Source organism: Lontra canadensis, unplaced genomic scaffold (genome assembly GCF_010015895.1).
Source record: "Lontra canadensis isolate GAN:19392208 unplaced genomic scaffold, GSC_riverotter_1.0 scaffold114, whole genome shotgun sequence".
Taxonomy (NCBI): domain Eukaryota; kingdom Metazoa; phylum Chordata; class Mammalia; order Carnivora; family Mustelidae; genus Lontra; species Lontra canadensis.
Window position 1 is genome coordinate 426,227 of NW_022631108.1, and position 18,794 is coordinate 445,020.

An 18,794-nucleotide genomic window follows, 5' to 3' on the forward strand; every position below is an offset into this window, starting at 1 on the left:
ATGTAGTGATGTGGATCCTATTCTTAAAGAACTGTGGTTGTGTGTTTTGACCTGTTTGGTTGTTATCTGACAGACTGGGATGTGGGTTTTCTTTCATTCACCAACCAGAACATTCTCAGGAGGAACAAATTCCTAAAACAAACTGGATTTGTCCAAAGAATTTAAAGGCAAATATACTATCCACAGCCACCAGGGCAAGGGATAATACGTGGGCCAGGCACTTGACAGACATAAAAAGGATGGGAAGAAAGAAGTCAGAGATACAGGAGAAAATAAGAGCTCCAAAAAGCTCCAGCACATACCAAGGAATTTGGAAGGACATTCCTATGCTCAAGGCTAGACACATGCTCAGAAAAGACAATAGACCATAAACTTTCACCTTTATCTGACCTTTAGCTTCCACCCAATCAGTAAGTGAGAGTTACAAGAGTTTTAAATAACTGGCTAAGCACTGAGAACTACCCCAACACTGAGCCAATATGTTAAGAGAAAAAGTTGTTTTGATTTGGTTTAGGTTATTGTTTGTTTTTGAACTTTTTTTTTTCTGTCAAACCACTAACTGACCAATAAGCTACCAGAACAAACACTGCAGTACCCACACATGACAAATACAGCCTTTGTGAAAATAGGTTAGAAAGTTCACTAACTGGGGGCACCTGGGTGGCTCAGTCAGTTAAATGTCTGTCTTTGGCTCAGGTCATGATCCTGGAGCTGGGATTGAGCCCCACATGGGGCTCCCTGCTCAGCTGGGAGCCTGCTTCTCCCTCTCCCACATCCCCTCCCTGCTGCTTATGCCCTCTTGCTTTCTCTCTCTCAAATAAATAAATAAAATATTTTTTTTTAAAAGTTCACTAAGCAAACACCACAACAAGAAGCAACAACATACCCTGGGGAGGGGGGAAAATGTTTTCCAGAATTGCCATATTACAATATTCAAAGTACCTTTTTTCTTTTTTTTTTTAATTTTTTTTTTAATTTATTTGACAGACAGATCACAAGCAGGCAGAGAGGCAGGCAGAGAGAGACAGGAGGAGGAGGCAGGCTCCCTGCTGAGCAGAGAGCCCGATGCGGGACTCGATCCCAGGACCCTGAGATCATGACCTGAGCCGAAGGCAGAGGCTTTAACCACTGAGCCACCCAGGTGCCCCTCAAAGTACCTTTTTTCAACAAAAACAGAAGCATGCAAAGAAATAGGAAAAGTATGGCCCATTCCCAGGGAAAAAAGAAGAAATTAACAGAACTGCCCCTAAGGAGGCCCAGATGTTGGAATTAATAGACAAGGACTTTAAATAAACTGTTTTAAATATAATCAAAGAGCTAAAGAAACCAGCATGTCTTACCAAAAACAAAGAAAGAAACAAAAAGGAACCAAATAGGGCACCCTGGGTGGCTCAGTTGATTAAACAACTGCCTTCAGCTCAGGTCATGATCCCAGAGTTCTGGGATCATGACCCATATTGGACTCCCAGCTCCATGGGGAGTCTGCTTCTCCCTCTGACCTTCTCCCATCTCACGTGCACACGCGTGCGTGCGCTCTCTCTCTCTCTCTCTCTCTAATAAATAAATAAATCTTTAAAAAAAATGGAACCAAATAAAATTTTAGAGTTGAAAAATACAATAGCAGACATGAAAAATTTACTACAGAGGTACAACAGAAGATCTGACCAAGAATAAGAAAGAATAAGTGAATTTAAAGATAGCACCAGGGGCGCCTGGGTGGCTCAGTGGGTTAAGCCGCTGCCTTCGGCTCGGGTCGTGATCTCAGGGTCCTGGGATCGAGCCCCGCATCGGGCTCTCTGCTCAGCAGGGAGCCTGCTTCCTCCTCTCTCTCTGCCTGCCTCTCTGCCTGCTTGTGATCTCTCTATCAAATAAATAAATAAATAAATCTTTAAAAAAAAAAAAATAAAAAATAAAGATAGCACCAACTGAGATTACCCAGTATGAGAAGCAGAAAGAGGAAAAATGACCAGAGCACCAGAAACTTGTGAGATACCATCAAGCATAAAACATGCATAAGAGACATGCATAAGACAGTCACAGAAGAGAAGAAAAAGGAGAAAGAATACTTAAGTAATAGTCAAAGCAGCCCAAATTCATGAAATATATGAATCTACATATCAAGGTCAATGAATTCCAAGAAGGATAAACAGAAATCCATAGTGAGACAAAATATAATTAAACTGTCAAAACCAAAGAAAATCTCAAAATCAATGAGAAATGACAAGTACAATGGATCCTCATTAACAGTTGAACACCATGGAAACCAGTAAAGTGAGATGACATATTTAAAGTGCTGTAAAAAGGGGCACCTGGGTAGCGCAGTTTGTTAAGCATGTGACTCTTGGTTTCAGCTCAGGTTATGATCTCAGGGCTCTGAGATCAAATCCCACATGGGGCTCTACACTCAGTGTGGAGTCTGTATAAGATTCTCCCTCTCCCTCGGCCCCTTCCTTGGGCTCTCTCTCTCTCTCAAATAATTTTTTTTAAATTGAGTATTAAAGTGCTGCGAGAAAAACCAAGAATTCTGTATCTAGCAAATATAACCTTGAAAAATGAAGAAATATGCCAAAAATTCAAAAGCTGAGAAAATGAACTGCTAGTATACTTGCCCTACAAGAAATGCCAAAAGAAGACTATCAGGCTGAAATGAAACAACACCAAAGTATAACCTGGAGCTATATTATAAAATAAAGAACAATGGTAAAAGCAACCTCATTAGGTAAATATCAATACCTCTTTTTTCTTTTTTTTTATTTGTAACTATTCAATCTCTTTACTTGAGTTTATAATCAAAAAACATCCCAAAAAAGAAAAACCAGGATCAGTGGCTTCGCCAGTAGATTCTACCAAACATTTAATGAATAATCATCATTTCTCGAATTCTTCCCAAAAACAGAAGAGGAGGGAACACTTGACTCATTCTATAAGGCCAGCATTACCCTGATACAGAGAAACACATCATAAAAAAAGAGAAAACTACAAACCAATATCCCTTATGAATACTGATACAAAAGTCCTAAACAAAATCCTAGCTACTGATTCAAAAATCCTAAACAGAATGCTAGCAAACAGAATTCAGTGACACATCAAAGAATTATACACCATAATTATACAATTATACACCATGACCAAGTAGGATTTATCCCAGGAATGCAAAGTGTGACAAAAATATATCAATGTAAAATAGCACATATATAGAAAAAGGGGGGAAATCACATAATCATCTAAATTGTGGTAATCTTTACACCCTACGTGGGGCTTGAACTCTTGATCATGAAATCAAGAGTCACAAGCTTCTGACAAAGCCAGGCAGGCACCCCTGGAATTGATTTAATTTCTTTTAAGCAATGTTTCATAATGTTCATTGTACAAGTTCTGAAACTCTTTGATTAAATTCATTCCTATATATTCTTTCTGAGGCTGCTGTAAATAGCAAAAATATTTTCTCAATATCCTCTTTGGATTGTTTATTGCTAGTGTATAGGAATATAACTGCTTTCTGTGTGTTGACCTTATACCCTGCAACTGGGCTGAACTCATTTATTATCTCTAATAGTTTTTTGAGGATTCTTTAGGATTTTCTACATGTAAGATCACATCCTGTACAAACCACTTCATCCTTTACTGCTTGGATTGGTTTTTATTTTTTCTTTTTTAACTTCTGTTGAATAGAAATGGCAAAAACAGGCATACTTGTCTTGTTTCTGATCTCAGGTTGTAAATTTTTAGTCTTTTCACTATTAAGTATATTAGCTGTGAGTTTTTCATTAATATTCATTATGCAATTGGGGAAGTTCCTTTCTCTTCCTAGTTCTCTGAGTGTTTTTATTGTGAAAGGGTGTTGAATTTTGTCAGATTGTTAAGTATCTGCCTTTGGCTCAGGTCATGATCCCGGGGTCTGGTCCTGGGATGGAGTCCTCCATCGGGCTCCTTGCTCAGCAGGGAGCCTGCTTCTCCCTCTGCCTGCTGCTCCCCCTGATTGTGCTCTCTCTCTAACAAATAAATAAAAATCTTTTAAAAAGAAAAAGAAAATAGAAGAGTAAATCTTCATGACTTTAGACCTGGCAATCATTTCTTAGATGGCACCAAACACTCATACAACAAAAGAAAAAAATAGATAATAGTTTGGACTTCATCCAAACTGAAAACTTTCATGCATCAAAGAACACTACCAAGAGTGAAAAGAAAACCCAAAAAAATGGAAAAAATATTCACAAATCATATATTTAATAAGGGATTAATATCCAGAATTTGTTTAAGTAGGTTCCAAACCCAGCATGGAACCCTATCCAGGACTTGAACTCACAACCCTGTGATCAAGACCTAAGGTGAGATCAAGGGTTAGACACTTAACTGACTAAGCCACCCAGGTGCCCCAATATCCAGAATTTTTAAATGACTCCTACAACAACAACAAAAAGAACAACTTAAAGTTGAGCAAAAGACTTCAATAGACATTTTTCCAAATAAGATACAGCAACGGCCAAAAAGCACATGAAAAGAGGCTTTATCTCACTAGTCATTAGGGAAATGCAAATAAAAACTACAATAACACTTTACACCTGTAGTATAGCTATTATTAAAAAAACAGACAATACTTAAGTATAGATATATACAGTGTTACCTTAATTTCAGATACACAAAATAATGACTCAACAATTCTATACATTACTCAGTGATCACCATGATAAATGTAGTCAATATCTACACCAAACAACATTATTACAATTTTATTGACTATATTCTCTATGCTGTAATTTGCCTCTCCATGACTTATTTATTTTATAACTGGAAGTTTGTACCTCTTAATCCTCTTTATTTCAGTTTAGTTTCTTATTCGTCAACTCATTTGTTTTATAGAGTACAGCTGACACAGTCAACTAAATTTTTTAAGTTAACCTAATTCTAAAACAAAACTGTATGAGTTCATTTTTCTAAAAGACAAAACAAAACAAAAAGCATTGTTGACCAAGAATGTAGAGAAATTCATACCCTTATAAAATGTAAGTGGAAATGTAAAACAGTATAACCACCATGGAAACAGTTTAGTGGTTCCCAAAAAATTAAAGCTAGAGGAGCACCTAGGTGGTTCAGTGGGTTAAGCCTCTGCCTTCAGCTCAGGTCATGATCTCAGGGTCCTGGGATCGAGCCCCGCGTCAGGCTCTCTGCTCAGTGGGGAGCCTGCCTCCCCTCTCTCTCTGCTTGCCTCTCTGCCTACTTGTGATCTCTTTCTCTGTGTCAAATAAATAAATAAAATTTTTTAAAAAATTAAAGTTAGAATTCCACTTCTGGGTACATGCTCAAAAGAACTGAAAATAGAGACTTCAACAGACATTTGTTCACCAATGTTTACAGAAGCAATATGCACAACAGCCAAGATGAAAACAACACAAATGTCCATCAACAGATGAATAGATAAACTAAATATGTATGGTACATACATACATAATGAATGGAATATTATTTAGCCTTAAAAAGGAATGAAATTCTGATAACAAGCTACAAAATGGATGAACCTTGAGGACATTATGCTAAATAATGAAATAAGCCAAACACAAAAGGACAAATATTGTGTAATTCCACTTATATGAAAGTATCTAGAATACTTAAAATCAGAGACAGAAAATGAAATGGTAGTTACCAATGGATTAGGGGAGAGGGGAATGAAAGTTACTGTTTAATGGGTACAGAGTTTCAGTTTGAGATGACAAAAAAGTTCTGGAGGTGGACAGAGGTAACAGATACACAATGATGCAGAATATTGGGAGATATGAGAACTCTTTCAGAGGTAAAGGAAATGCTCCAGAGTTAGAGAGCAATGATGGCTGCACAACACTGAATATATTTAATGTACTTAATGCCACTGAACTGTACACTTTAAAGTGCTTAAAATGTTAAATTTTATATTTTATTGCAACTATAAAATCACAAAAGAAATAGACAAATAACAAGGTTGGTAACACTAATATTTGTCCATTACCATTCTCCCTTCCAGCACAAGAAAAATCTCTAAAATCTATTTTTTTTAATATTTATTTATTTGACAGACTGAGATCACAGTTAGGCAGAGAGAGAGGAAGGGAAGCAGGCTCCCCTGAGCAGAGAGCCCGATGCGGGGCTCGATCCCAGGACCCTGGGATCACGACCCAAGCCGAAGGCAGAGGCTTTAACCCACTGAGCCACCCGGGCGCCCCTAAAATCTATTTTGAAAGTTCATAGGTATGCACATATAAACTATCTCCATATCTGCCATATTTGTTGCCAGGAAAATATATTTCTGTGATTTATTATCTTCTTGTCTTACTTATTTTTTGTCTAAAAGCACTTAAGGGCAGAGTCTAAATTTTTCTGGTTTTATTAGGCTCAGTACCAAAAGTACCTACTCGAGCAAATAAACACTATTCAGAATTTGTATGAAAATGTCAACCTTTCCGGGGGTGCCTGGGTGGCTCGCTTGGTTAAGCGTCTTGCCTTCAGCTCAAGTGATGATCCCAGGATCCTGGGATCAAGCCCTGCCTCAGACTCCCTACTCAGAAAGGAGCTTGCTTCTCCCTCTACCACTGCTACTCCCCCTGCTTGTGTTCTCTGTCAAATAAATTAATAAAATCTTTAAAAAAGATGTCAACCTTTCCAAAACATTTAAGAAACCATGACGGGGGCACCCAGGTGGCTCATTCAGTTAAGTGTCTGACTTCGGCTCAGGTCATAATCTCAGGGTCCTGGGATCAAACCCCCACGTCGGGACGCCTGCTCAGCAGGGAGTCTGCTTCTCCCTCTCCCACTCCCTCTGCTTGTGTTCCCTCTCCCACTGTGTCTCTCTGTCAAAGAAATAAAATCTTAAAAAAAATGAAGACTTCCTGAAACAGATATTGTACTGTATGTTAACTAGAATTTAAATAAAAAATTAAAAGAAAAAAGAGACACAATGGAGGACTAAAAACACTCCAATCTATTTTTTTAAAAGATTTTATTTCTTGGGGTGCCTGGGTGGCTCAGTGGGTTAAAGTCTATGCCTTCGGCTCAGGTCATGATCCCAGGGTCCTGGGATCAAGCCCCTCATCGGGCTCTCTGTTCAGCAGGGAGACTGCTTCCTCCCCTCTCTGCCTGTTTCTCTGCCTACTTGTGATCTCTGTCTGTCAAATAAATAAATAAAATCTTTTTTTAAAAAAAGGTTTTATTTCTTTATTTGAGAGAAAAAGAGAGCATGAGCAGGGGGGAGGGGCACAGGGAGAAGGACAAGCAGACTCCATGCTGAGCAGGAAGCCCAACGTGGGACTCGATCCCAGGACCCTAGGATCATGACCTGAGCCAAAGACAGACGCTTAACCAACTGAGCCTCTCAGGTACCCTATCTTTTAAATATAAAAGTATACATGCTCTAATGGAAGTAAGAAATTACAAATTTGTAATAAAGCAGCAATATTTGAATAAGGTCAGCATTCTGCCTTATTATGTCTAAACAGCAGTCTCTGTGTAATACTCTAAATAAAAATTAAATTGCAATAAAGGTCACCATGTTCATGTGGGCCTAATTACTAAAAGCTTTAGGAAATGTTTCATTATTTCATAAATACAGTTCATTCCAATGATATACCACACCCCACCCAGTCTTCAAATGGAGACAAGAGGCAAAGAATGTGGCAAGAGCAAGAAGCAAAGCCAGAAGTTTTACTCCTGTTTTAAGGAGTTATAAGAAAAGGGTCTTTAGGTGAGAACTGTGGTTCTATTCCTCCGCAGAAAAAAAATACAATTTTAAGACATTTAGATTTTAGAAATAGAAAACAGCACCTGTTTCCACAATTCATTCTTCAAGTTAGGCAGGTAACCCTAGCTCCCATCCAGAATAATCAGGTTATTGTTTAGAATTCAGATGTCAGAGACAAATCATGGAAAACACTAATAAGTGGATGGCAGTATTCAGGAACACAAGTCATTTAAATTTTTTAGTATCTACTGGAATGGGAACAAAGGAGGAAGAAGTATCCAGAAGTCATCCTTTCCTGCCTTGAAATTCCATCTTTTACCCATATTCATTCTACCAGATTCAAGTACTAAACTACTGTGTTCTTATACCATATATGTCAGTAGCACTCAGCTGGTACTTAGCATCTGCTACTATACTTTTAGGGGGAATGGGAGTTGAACATATATGTCTATATTCTCCTAAATATATTCCTTTTCTAAAGGACTGTTCTATCTCCTCAGTATTTCCAATGACTGGCATAGAGTAAACTCATATATAACCCCATGCTCAAAATATTCAAAGGCTCCCCATTCCTAAGCATAGCATTCAAAGCTCTCTGCAAGATAATTCACACATGACTTTCTAATCATACAACTCAGCTCAAAAAAGTTTCCCTTCCTCCTCTTCTATTGAATTTTCTTTTACTTCTCTCATAATAAGCAACACATTCTGCTTATAGTTCCTTCTTTAAAACTTAAAGTACTCTCTACTGGAGTGTAAGCTCCTCAAAGGAGGAAACTGGTCTGGGTTCATCTTTTTTCCCATGTGGGAAATAACAAATTGCCCTGTACAGAGGAATAATAAATGCTTACTAAAATGAAGGTAGTATCTGCTCAGAGATTCCTTAAAAGAAGAGTGGTGATTTGTTGAGCATTTTAAAAAAACAACCCTGAAGTCATTTAGTACTCTCCAATATTCTCTCTTCCGTGTCTAAACAGATATTCAGTAAGAGGTGTTGGATGCATGATAGTCAGCCTTTGAAAGAAATGTATTATTTCATATACTTAACGAGTAACAGGTGCAGTCACTTTAATATGAAACATTCACTCTTGATTCTCTACTTTTAGCAGACACTCAGAATACACAATGAAAATTCATAAATAGGGTGTTTTGTGGTTTTGAATTTTGGGGGTATATGAAGAAGGTAGAAAGGGTAAAAGCAAAAAAAAAAAAAAAAAAACCAGTAAGAAGTGGGCAAATTCTTCCCAACTCTATAGAAATTAACCAAACCTAGCTTCAAATACCTAACTAAATTAAATGGCAGAGAATAAGCTGATTGATAAGCTTAGTATTAAAACAAAATACATTTTAAAATACAGTAAAAGATATCATACGCCTCCTGATAAAACATGCTGAGAAAGACACAGCATTACTTCACAGTATTTCTAGCAAAATACACGATAACAAAGAAATATCAGACAAACCCAAATTAACTACCCTGTTCTTCAAAAATATGTAAGGGAAAAAAACAGCAAGGTACAGTGCTCTAGAGTAAAGAAGATTAAAGAGACATGACAATGAATTGCAATGTATGCTCCAAAATTGGATGCTAGACCAGAGGAAAAGAAATTTTTTTCTTTCACTATAAAGGACATTATGAAGCAAAACGTGAATAAGGTCTTTAGATTAAAAACTGCATTGTATGGGGGTGCCTGGCTGGCTCAATCAGTGGAGCATGCGACTCCTGATCTCAGGGTTTTGAGTTAAAACCCCACAGTGAGTGTATAGATTGCTTAAAAATAAAATCTTAAGGCACCTGGGTGGCTCAGCTCATTAAGCATCTGCCTTTGGCTCAGGTCATGATCTCGGGGTCCTGGACTGAGCCCCACAACAGGCTTCCTGCTCAATGAGAAGGCTATTTCTCCATCTCCCTCTGCCCCTGCCCCCTTCTCGTGTGTGCATGTCTGTATGTGCTCTCCCTCTCAAACAAATAAAATCTTTTCAAAAAATCTTTTAAAAAAAGAAACAGTATCAATGTTAATTTCTAATTTTGCTAACTACACTGAGGCTAAGTAAGAGAATATTCCCATTTTGGTGAAATACATATTGAAGTATTCAGGGATAAAGGCGTATTGTGTTTGTAATTTACTCTCTGAATCAAAAAAATATATAGACAGAATGATAAAGCAAATGTAAAAAATTACTATCTGCTGAATCTGGGTGAAGGGCCTATAAGAACCTGCACACTATTTTTGCAAATTAAGTTTGAATTTGTATTTTTTAACTTTTTATTTTGACATATAGTAGAAAGGAGATGACTATTCTTTACCTCCTTGAAGGTAGATCAGATTCATCTCCCGAGGGTACAGTTATTAAAAACATTTTTTTTAAAAATCATTCAATAAAATACTGCATGAGATCAATGAGAGACTAACTAGAAAGTTGTTCTAAGCAAATGTCTTTGATCTCTGGATATTTTTTAAATGTTATTTATAAAAACACCAAATGTCTTTTATGGGAGGACTAAGTTACTAGCCAAAATGTATATTAATACAGATTTTTTTATAATGTAAACTCCATGGGGACAAGGCTTTAATTTGTCCTGTTCACCTAAGCAGTCCTTTGAACAGTTACTGGCACATGGCAATAGAAATCAGTTATAACTAGTATCTGAGTAATTAGCATGTCCCAGACACTAACATAAATGCTTTGTTGTCCTTTAACTAATTAAATCTTCATATAGTCCAAGAAATACTTGGTGTATGAATTGGTACTTTTTGCAGGATAACAATTACAGTCAGTTCTGAAATCAAATGAGTTCCTAAAACTCACCAGGTTATGCAAAATTATGCAATGAACACCACAAGATTCATACGGAAAATGGGGTTAGACGCACAACACTCAAAAAACTTCATCATAACACATTTTTTAAAAGATAGAAACCTAATAAAAAGGATAGCACAATTTTGCATAGTTTACACATGAGGTGATTAAGAAATATAAAAACACAACAATAAATACAGCACTTTACCTTGAAAAAGACCTGAAGTTTGCTTGTGGAAGTACATCAGAAGGGCTGCAGCTCATGAATTACTGTGAAATGATGGGAGGAGGGTTATCTGAAATCCGATGGAAAACTTTAACAACAGATGTGGATGGGAGTGGCTTAAAACACAAGGGGTGCACTGAGCTAGCCAACAGATGTTTGAGGTATGAGGTGTGTACATGTATATGCATGTATTTAATGCAGTTCAGTACAGCTGGGTGTAGTTTCCTGCATTCACCCAGGGAAAACATTCTATAAAGGATCAGACAGTAAATTTTTTAGGCTTTGTGGGTCTTTGTTACAACTATTCAACTCCAAGATCGTGGTACAAAAGCAGCCAGACAATATACACAAAAGGGCTTGGGTGTGTTCCAACAGAACTTTATTTATAAAAACAGGTCACTGGTTGGTGATCATAATTTGCTGATCCCAAACCTTTGCATATGAAAATGCAAATTTTGTCTTATGCTCAAATTGTTCCCTGATGTATCAATCTTGTTGGGACAAATATGCATATTCAAAACAAGCATTATTGCAGAACTAGGTTTGGAATGCTATCATGCAAACCAAAAAATAATTAATATAATTCAAATAAGCAAAATAACAAATCTAGTATTATATGAAAAGAAATTGCTTTGATTTTAGACTTTATAAATCAGTGATTATCCAAAAGTTAACTGACCACGTCAAATGGCCAAAATAAAAACAACTAAGGACAGATTTTGAACAATCGATAATAGTCAATCAAAATCTGTGCATTAAATTCTACACAATCTTTAAGAAAAGTGGAAAACTTTTGACAGTTCAGGCTCATTTACAAAGGGCACATGTGGCTTTTTCAAGATCATCAAGCTGCAAAAGTTAACATACAAACTGCACTTAGAAGATGAGTAAGTTCTGGACATCTAATGCATAGCATGGTTACTATAGTTAACTATACTACATACTTGAAAGTTGCTAGAGAGTAGATTTTAAATGTTCTCACCATAAGAACAAAAAAATGGTTATGTGAGGTGAGGGATGTGTTAACTAACCTTACTGTAGTAAACATTTCAAAATATATACATATATTAAACCAACACCCTGTACAACTTAAACTTACACAATGTTATATCTCAACTATATATCAATAAAGCTGGGGAAAAAACATACTAATTGCACAAAAGTTATACAATATTTGTCCAGGAACGGAGTTAAAAATTCTCAGCTGACCTGCTTCCAAAGAGAAAACACTAATATATAGAACAATCCTTTGCTTGCTGTATCTTACATCTGGACTCTCCCCCAGTTTTCTTTGTCAAAACTGTACCCATCCTTCCAAGGGCCAGATTCAAATGCTTTCTCTATAAAGTCTTCCCTGGACCCCATCAGAAATATCTTCATATTCGGAATTTAGTTTTTACCTACTGCAGCATTTGCTACTTTATATCCTGCTTCAAAATTATTTGTGTACACGTCTGTAATTTCCTCTGCCATATGGAAAATAAGACTAATCTTTAGCCATACTAATCCCTCTGCATGGGCAGCCCTTTTTCACAGCCAACCCTTAACCGCTAACTCATCTTCAAGATGCAATACAGATACCATCTCCTCTGTGAAAGTTTCCTAGACATCCCCGAAATTAGGCTTTCCTTCATTTCTGGTACCCAACAAAACCAATATACCTCTATTTTAGCCTGGTTTTATACCTGCTTATTTACTTATTATCTCCCTCACTAGGTTAAGAATGCCTTAAGGAGATGAGAATTTTGTTTTATTAAACTTTGCATGCCATAGCCCAGTGCCTGGCCCCTAGTTGATACTCAAGTATTTGATCAACTAATAAAGCATTCTCCCAAAATATGAAGTATAGGATATAAACACATGAAAACCAATGCTATACCAATAATTTCTTAAACAAATATTGTATAGAACAGTCAACGAGAAAGCTGGACTGTAGTTGCCAAGAATGGCTACTTTAAGCCAAAACTGAAAGACAAAGTCTCAAGAAACAGGATCTGAAAATAGTGACTATAGCACACAATTCACAGAACCTTTTCCCAGGGCAAAAAGCACAACTGGCCAGAATAAAAAAGTCTTTTCAGAAATATCATCTCTAATCATAAAAGGGCAGACAGAAAAAGGGGCACTGAGTGGTGCAGTAGGTTGAGCATCCGACTCTTGGTTTCAGCTCAGATTGTAATCTCAGGATAGTGAGATGGAGCCCCACACTAGGCTCTGTGCTCAGCATGGAGTCTGCTTGAAACTCACTCTCCCTCTCCCTCTGCCCCTCCCCCCTGCACTCTCTTGCTCTCTAAAATAAATAAATCTTCAAATAAAAAGGGGAGAAATACAATATCCTGGATTAATAATCTTTCAAAATAGAAGACATCCTGAGCCACAATAATATTAACAAACTTCTCAACAAACAGGGTTTCCTTTCCAATATTTGCACAAATACGTGTACATTGATGACAGAGGATACCATCAACAAAACACCTGTATCCAAACCATGTACGTTTAAAAAAAAAAAAGATATGCATACATGGCTAAAGAAACTTCCCTTTATCACTACCCTTCTTCCTAACCCCCAAAGTAAATAAAAAAAAAATGCATACATGGCTAAAGAAACTTCCCTTTATCACTACCCTTCTTCCTACCCCTCAAAGTAAAATTTAAAAAATGGTCAACATTTACATAAGCAGGACTATTTTTTTATCTTTATTTAAAACTCTACACCCAATGTGGGGCTCAAACTCACAACCCTAAGATCAAGTGTCATATGCTCTACCGACTGAGCCAGCAAGGCACCCCCATTTTTTTTAATAACCTTATAGAACATCAAGTACAAGTTCATTTCGCAAATGACAAAGCAGAAGCCTGGAAAGGATGAATTTGTCAAAGGTCCTATAATGAGTTAAGCAAGAGAGCTGTACCTAGAAAACCCAGGTTTGGCTCAGAGTTCAGTGTTCATTCCTCAACACCAGCAGTTCTCAAACTTTTAATCTCAGGAGCTCTTTACACTCTTAAAACAGTTAAGAATTAGCAAAGGCCACAAAGAGCTTTAGTTTATTGCCTTTTAAGAACCACTGTTATAGGGGCGCTTGGGTAGCTCAGTGGGTTAAGGCCTCTGCCTTCAGCTCAGGTCATGACCCCGGGGTCCTGGGATAGAGCCCCGCATTGGGCTCTCTGTTCAGCAGGGAGCCTGCTTCCTCCTCTCTGTCTGCTTCTCTGCCTACTTGTGATCTCTGTCAAATAAATAAATATTAAAAAAAAAAAAGAACCACTGTTATAACCATGTTACTTCCTCCAGAACTGCAGGCTTTATCAGTTATCTATTAAACCTATTCCCACTTTACAGGTAGAGAAACGGAGGATAAATATCTTGCATGTCTGCTATTAAGACAATCATAAGACAAACATTAGCATACACGTACAGAGGAATCCCACTTAGATGCTCCTTTTACTGTCCTACTATAGCCAACGTTCCGAAGAGAAGATCTAAACATCATTTTCCTATGGCTTAAAAACCATTTGAACAGCTTTTGCCAATGTTCAAGAAAACAAATTCTGGAGGAAAGGACTTCATGTAAACCCAAGATTTGTCTGATATAATCCACAAATTTGGGGCGCCTGGGTGGCTCAGTGAGTTAAAGCCTCTGCCTGCGACTCAGGTCATGATCCTGGGGTCCTGGGATCGAGCCCCGCATTGGGCTCTCTGCTTGGCAGGGAGCCTGCTTCCTCCTCTCTCTCTCTGCCTGCCTCTCTGCCTACTTGTGACCTCTGTCTGTCAAACAAATAAATAAAATCTTTAAATAATCATCATCATCATCATCATCCACAAATTTATTCAGACTCCAAGAGTGAAACAGACACATAAAAACACACAATTTCTCACAGAAAAATTATTTCACACACCTGTATCTATATAGAAATTTCTTTAAGTACTACATGTATCTTATCTCTAGAAATACAATATATAACTGAAAGCTTATGGTCAAACTATACCAAGGGTTGCCAATAATGAGAACTGGCATGATCAAAATTAAAGTCACAAACATCTTTCTTTTCATCCAATCAGCAACATAACCAAACAACTGGTATTTAAATTCTTTCAAAACCCTTTATAAAAAATTGCATGTACTCCCCCTCCACAGCCTGGCTTAATACCTTCCACTTAGTGGGAATGCAAATATTTCACAGATAACAGTTTTCAAACATTAGGTTAGTAGGCAATGATTGTGAATTACCACCCTAACAGATACTTTCTAAGACATTTTCCCAGCATCTCTCCATTTAGACAACTTCTGCCTTTTGCAATTTAAGACCATGAGGCACCTGACTGTCTCAGTCAGTGGAGCACCTGACTCGATCTCAGGGTTATGAGCTTAAGCCCTACACTGGGCACAGAGCTTCTTAAAAACAAATAAATTAAAAAATAAAATTTAAGACCAATAACAAGTTATACTGCTGTCAACTGCCATAAAGGTTAGAATGACAAGTCCCGGGGAGCCTGGGTGGCTCAAGTGGTTAAGTGTCTGCCTTCGGCTCAGGTCATGATCTTGGGGTCCTGGGACTGAGCCCTGCATCAGTCTCCCTAGTTTAGTGGAGAGCCTACTTCTACCTCTCCCTCTGCCCCTCCCCACTGCTCATGCTCTATCTCAAATAAATAAAATCTAAAATAAAAAGAATGACAAAAATATCTCTGACCTTTATACAAAAATAGTTTATCTGTCAATCAGAAGCTTATCTTTCATAATGATAAATATTTCAAGAAACAAGCCAATCTTATTTAAAATAAAATACATAACAAAAGCTCCTTAAAAACGATAACAAAATCTTTTAAAGACTGAGCCACTGATTCTTCAGTGTATGATTTAGGCAGGTCATCAATTTATTTCCCTCCCTTCTTGCCTTTTGGCTATTTTTTCACCACAGAATCATAGAAAATATTGTTCTTTATGAACACTAGTAAAAATCAGAACTACTCTTTGTTCCTATTTAAGTGCTCAACAAAAGTTCTGATACAAAAAAATCTGGCACTATTGTGTAAAATAAAATTAATGATAATGTATAGAACTGCTCTATTATTTCTATCTCACATTAGGAGAGAATCAAGAGTGATTCAGTACTGTGAGTTCAACTCACTCAAGCACTACCTGTCAGATTATCCTCTGACTATGATTATGACTTGAGATGAATGACACTTCAGCCTGAGACAATTCTGAACACCCACTTGGTGCACTTTCCCAGTAAATAATCAGGGAGCATCATACATTTTTAAATTAACATTTATATATGTGGTTCTTTACAAGGGGTTTTTCATGTAGCTTAAGACTTTCCTGGAATTAATTAAATGTTTCAGTTTTTCTCATTATCTCATCTGTACATAAAAGGCAAAATATTTTAACAGCTACAAGCTCTAAGACCTATATCAAAGAACCACAATCAATAGTAGCTAATAGGAACTTCTTCCGTTGTAATGCTTGGGCTAAATTAAAATGATCATAATCACATTAGACATGACAGCTCAAGGGGGCATTAATGCCTTGTGGTTAAGAACATAAGTTCTGGGGGCACCTGGGTGGCTCAATGGGTTAAGCCTCTGCCTTCGGCTCAGGTCATGATCTCACGGTCCTGGGATCGAGCCCCGCATCAGGCTCTCTGCTCAGCAGGGAGCCTGCTTCCACCTCTCTCTCTCTCTGCCTACTTGTGATCTCTGCCTGTCAAATAAATAAATAAAATCTTAAAAGAACATAAGTTCTGGAGTAAAAACGGGGTTCAATTCCAGCTCCACCAATTACAAGCTGTATAGCTTTAGTCAAGTTCTTTGATTTCCTTATGCTTCAGTTTCCTCCTCAGCTATAAAATGAGGAACACTAAGTACCTACCCTATAGTTGTTTTAAGAATTAAGATTATACAGGTGAAGGTCAACAATAAGCACTCTTCAAGACCAATACAAAAAAACTGACCCTGGCATAGAATGAATGAAGTCTTCTTTTTGTGAGGCTTTCAGTAAAATCTAGAGGTTATATTTACCTATAAGGTACACCCTTCATGTAAACGAACATGAGCACCTAATAACCAGCCAACAAGTTGTACTGGGTACCTCTTACATACCCAATACCCAATAAATAAAGGTTTATTATGGGTGGACCAATTAACATAAATTCAGAAACCGAGACTACAATCTTTACACAGCTAGGGATCTGTAATCTAAGAACTAAGGTTTATTTTTTTTCTCAAGTGAAGGAAAATATCTTCTATCTACTGCTTATTAATGTAGAAAAATAGGCATAATAGGTATCACAGGCTCATTCCCAAACTCCACATGCTCTAAAAGCTTCTATCATAATACTTACTCAAAGGCACATTTTGCCAACTACCAATGCAATTCTGATCCATGCTCCCTTTAGTATTCTTTATTTTGCCTCTAGGCGCCAAGGATACATTTCAGAGCAGAAAAATTACTTAATTCACAAGAGATGAAAAGTCAAATGTCAAAGAGCCTGAAAAGCAAGCCAGCCACCCGTGTAAAAATACTATATAATTCATATTAACAACTCATATTTTTAGACACTACCAAGAAGCAAATCAGAAGCACAAGAGAAAAACAACCTCAACCTAATAAACATACTTGATTGGTTAGAGGAGGCCTGCCAGGCACAGCTTCCCTTGCAATAAATCTTACGTCCCATCGACCCATATTAACCTGCTCCTCATCCCTCACGGAATAAATTTTTTTAAAAGTAGGGTCTAATTACTTTTGCTCGAAATTTGCCAGCAAGTGGAGAAACATCTGAGATCTGCCTTACCACCCATCAAACCCTGACTTCATGAAAAGTATACTGGGGTATACCCTGTGTTACCACCCCTTTGCCTAGAAATAAACCCAAGGATACCCCTCAAGATATGGAGTAGGGAAGGAATGTAAAAACCTAGCAAGGACTCACCCGTTCACCCCCCAAAAAAGAGCTTGTCCCCAGGGGCTGCAGAAAAAAAAAAAAATCCGCAAAGCTGCGATATTTCTTGTCTCCTGCTATCCAAACGCCACTGACTCGTCCCGGGATCTCACATCCACCCGCCGCCCGCCCGCCCCTCCCCCTCTACACCCCCCCCCACCTCCTCTCCTCCCCCACGCAGTTTCCAGGCCCAAAGATTAGGAAGAACGACCGGGATACCAAAACCGCCTCCGACTTAGGGGTCTCAATTCCACAGGCAACGAAGAATAAACGAGACGAGGCCAACGAAGCTTCACCGGTTAGGGAAGGCTGGAGGAAGCGCCCAACACGCCAGGCCGCGCCCCCCCACCCCCACCCCGGGTTGGAGCCTACCGCCGAAACGCCGAAACTCCGAAACCCTTCTCACCGAAAGAGAAAACGATGTCTTTCCGCTAAGCGATACTCAGGCCTAACCCACCAAGCCAAAGCTTTCCCAAACACCCTACTCAAAAGACGCATAGGCCTAGACCGCTAGGACCCGTAAGACGGGATTGTATTTTACCTCATGGGCTCAGCAGTCATGTTTTCGCTTCAACGCCTTGTAGCTTCAACGACCGTAGGGCGCCGCTTTGCGCTCTCCAGCACGGGGTTACGACAGAAATGCAGTGAACTCGTAATCGTCACTATAGCTGGTGCAGGATCCTCCCCACAGCTCAAAGGCCGCTACCACTGCCCCCGCCGCAGGAGCCGCGGAAACAAAGCGACGCCGCCGCCGCCGCCATTTTGTTGGGCCGAGGCTCAGGCAGAAGAATTGGCGCGTCCTCCCTCTTCCTCTTTCCGCTACCGATTGGCTACCTCCTCTACAGCTCAGACTCTTATTGGTTACTGAAATTCACCTTCTTTGGGGGCCTGTTGCTAAGGCGGTCTACGTCATTTAATCCCCTCCACCTTTTCATAGGGGCTCCTATTCAGTCCCAATGACCTGAAAGTGCTAGTGACGTATTTTGACTTTATTTTGAAAATGCTTTTTGATCCATCCTCTTTTCCTTGACATATTGACAAAACAATAACAGCAATTTACATTTATTGAGTGTTTACTATATACCAGGCACTATACTAATCCTCTATCCGGATTAGCTCATG

At 38.4% G+C, this 18,794-nt stretch overlaps 1 protein-coding gene across 5 annotated transcripts in view; it reads right to left on the minus strand.

Moving 5' to 3' along the window:
* Positions 1-18,456, minus strand: part of ATRX (ATRX chromatin remodeler) — a 294,269-nt gene extending 275,813 nt beyond the window's left edge. For all 5 annotated transcript variants that reach the window (XM_032840596.1, XM_032840595.1, XM_032840594.1 and 2 more), the window contains exon 1: positions 18,214-18,456. In XM_032840596.1, the coding sequence (XP_032696487.1) occupies positions 18,214-18,233 (20 nt within the window). In that variant the 5' untranslated portion in view covers positions 18,234-18,456. The remainder of the gene's footprint in view (positions 1-18,213) is intronic.
* Between the last annotated feature and the right edge of the window lie 338 nt (positions 18,457-18,794).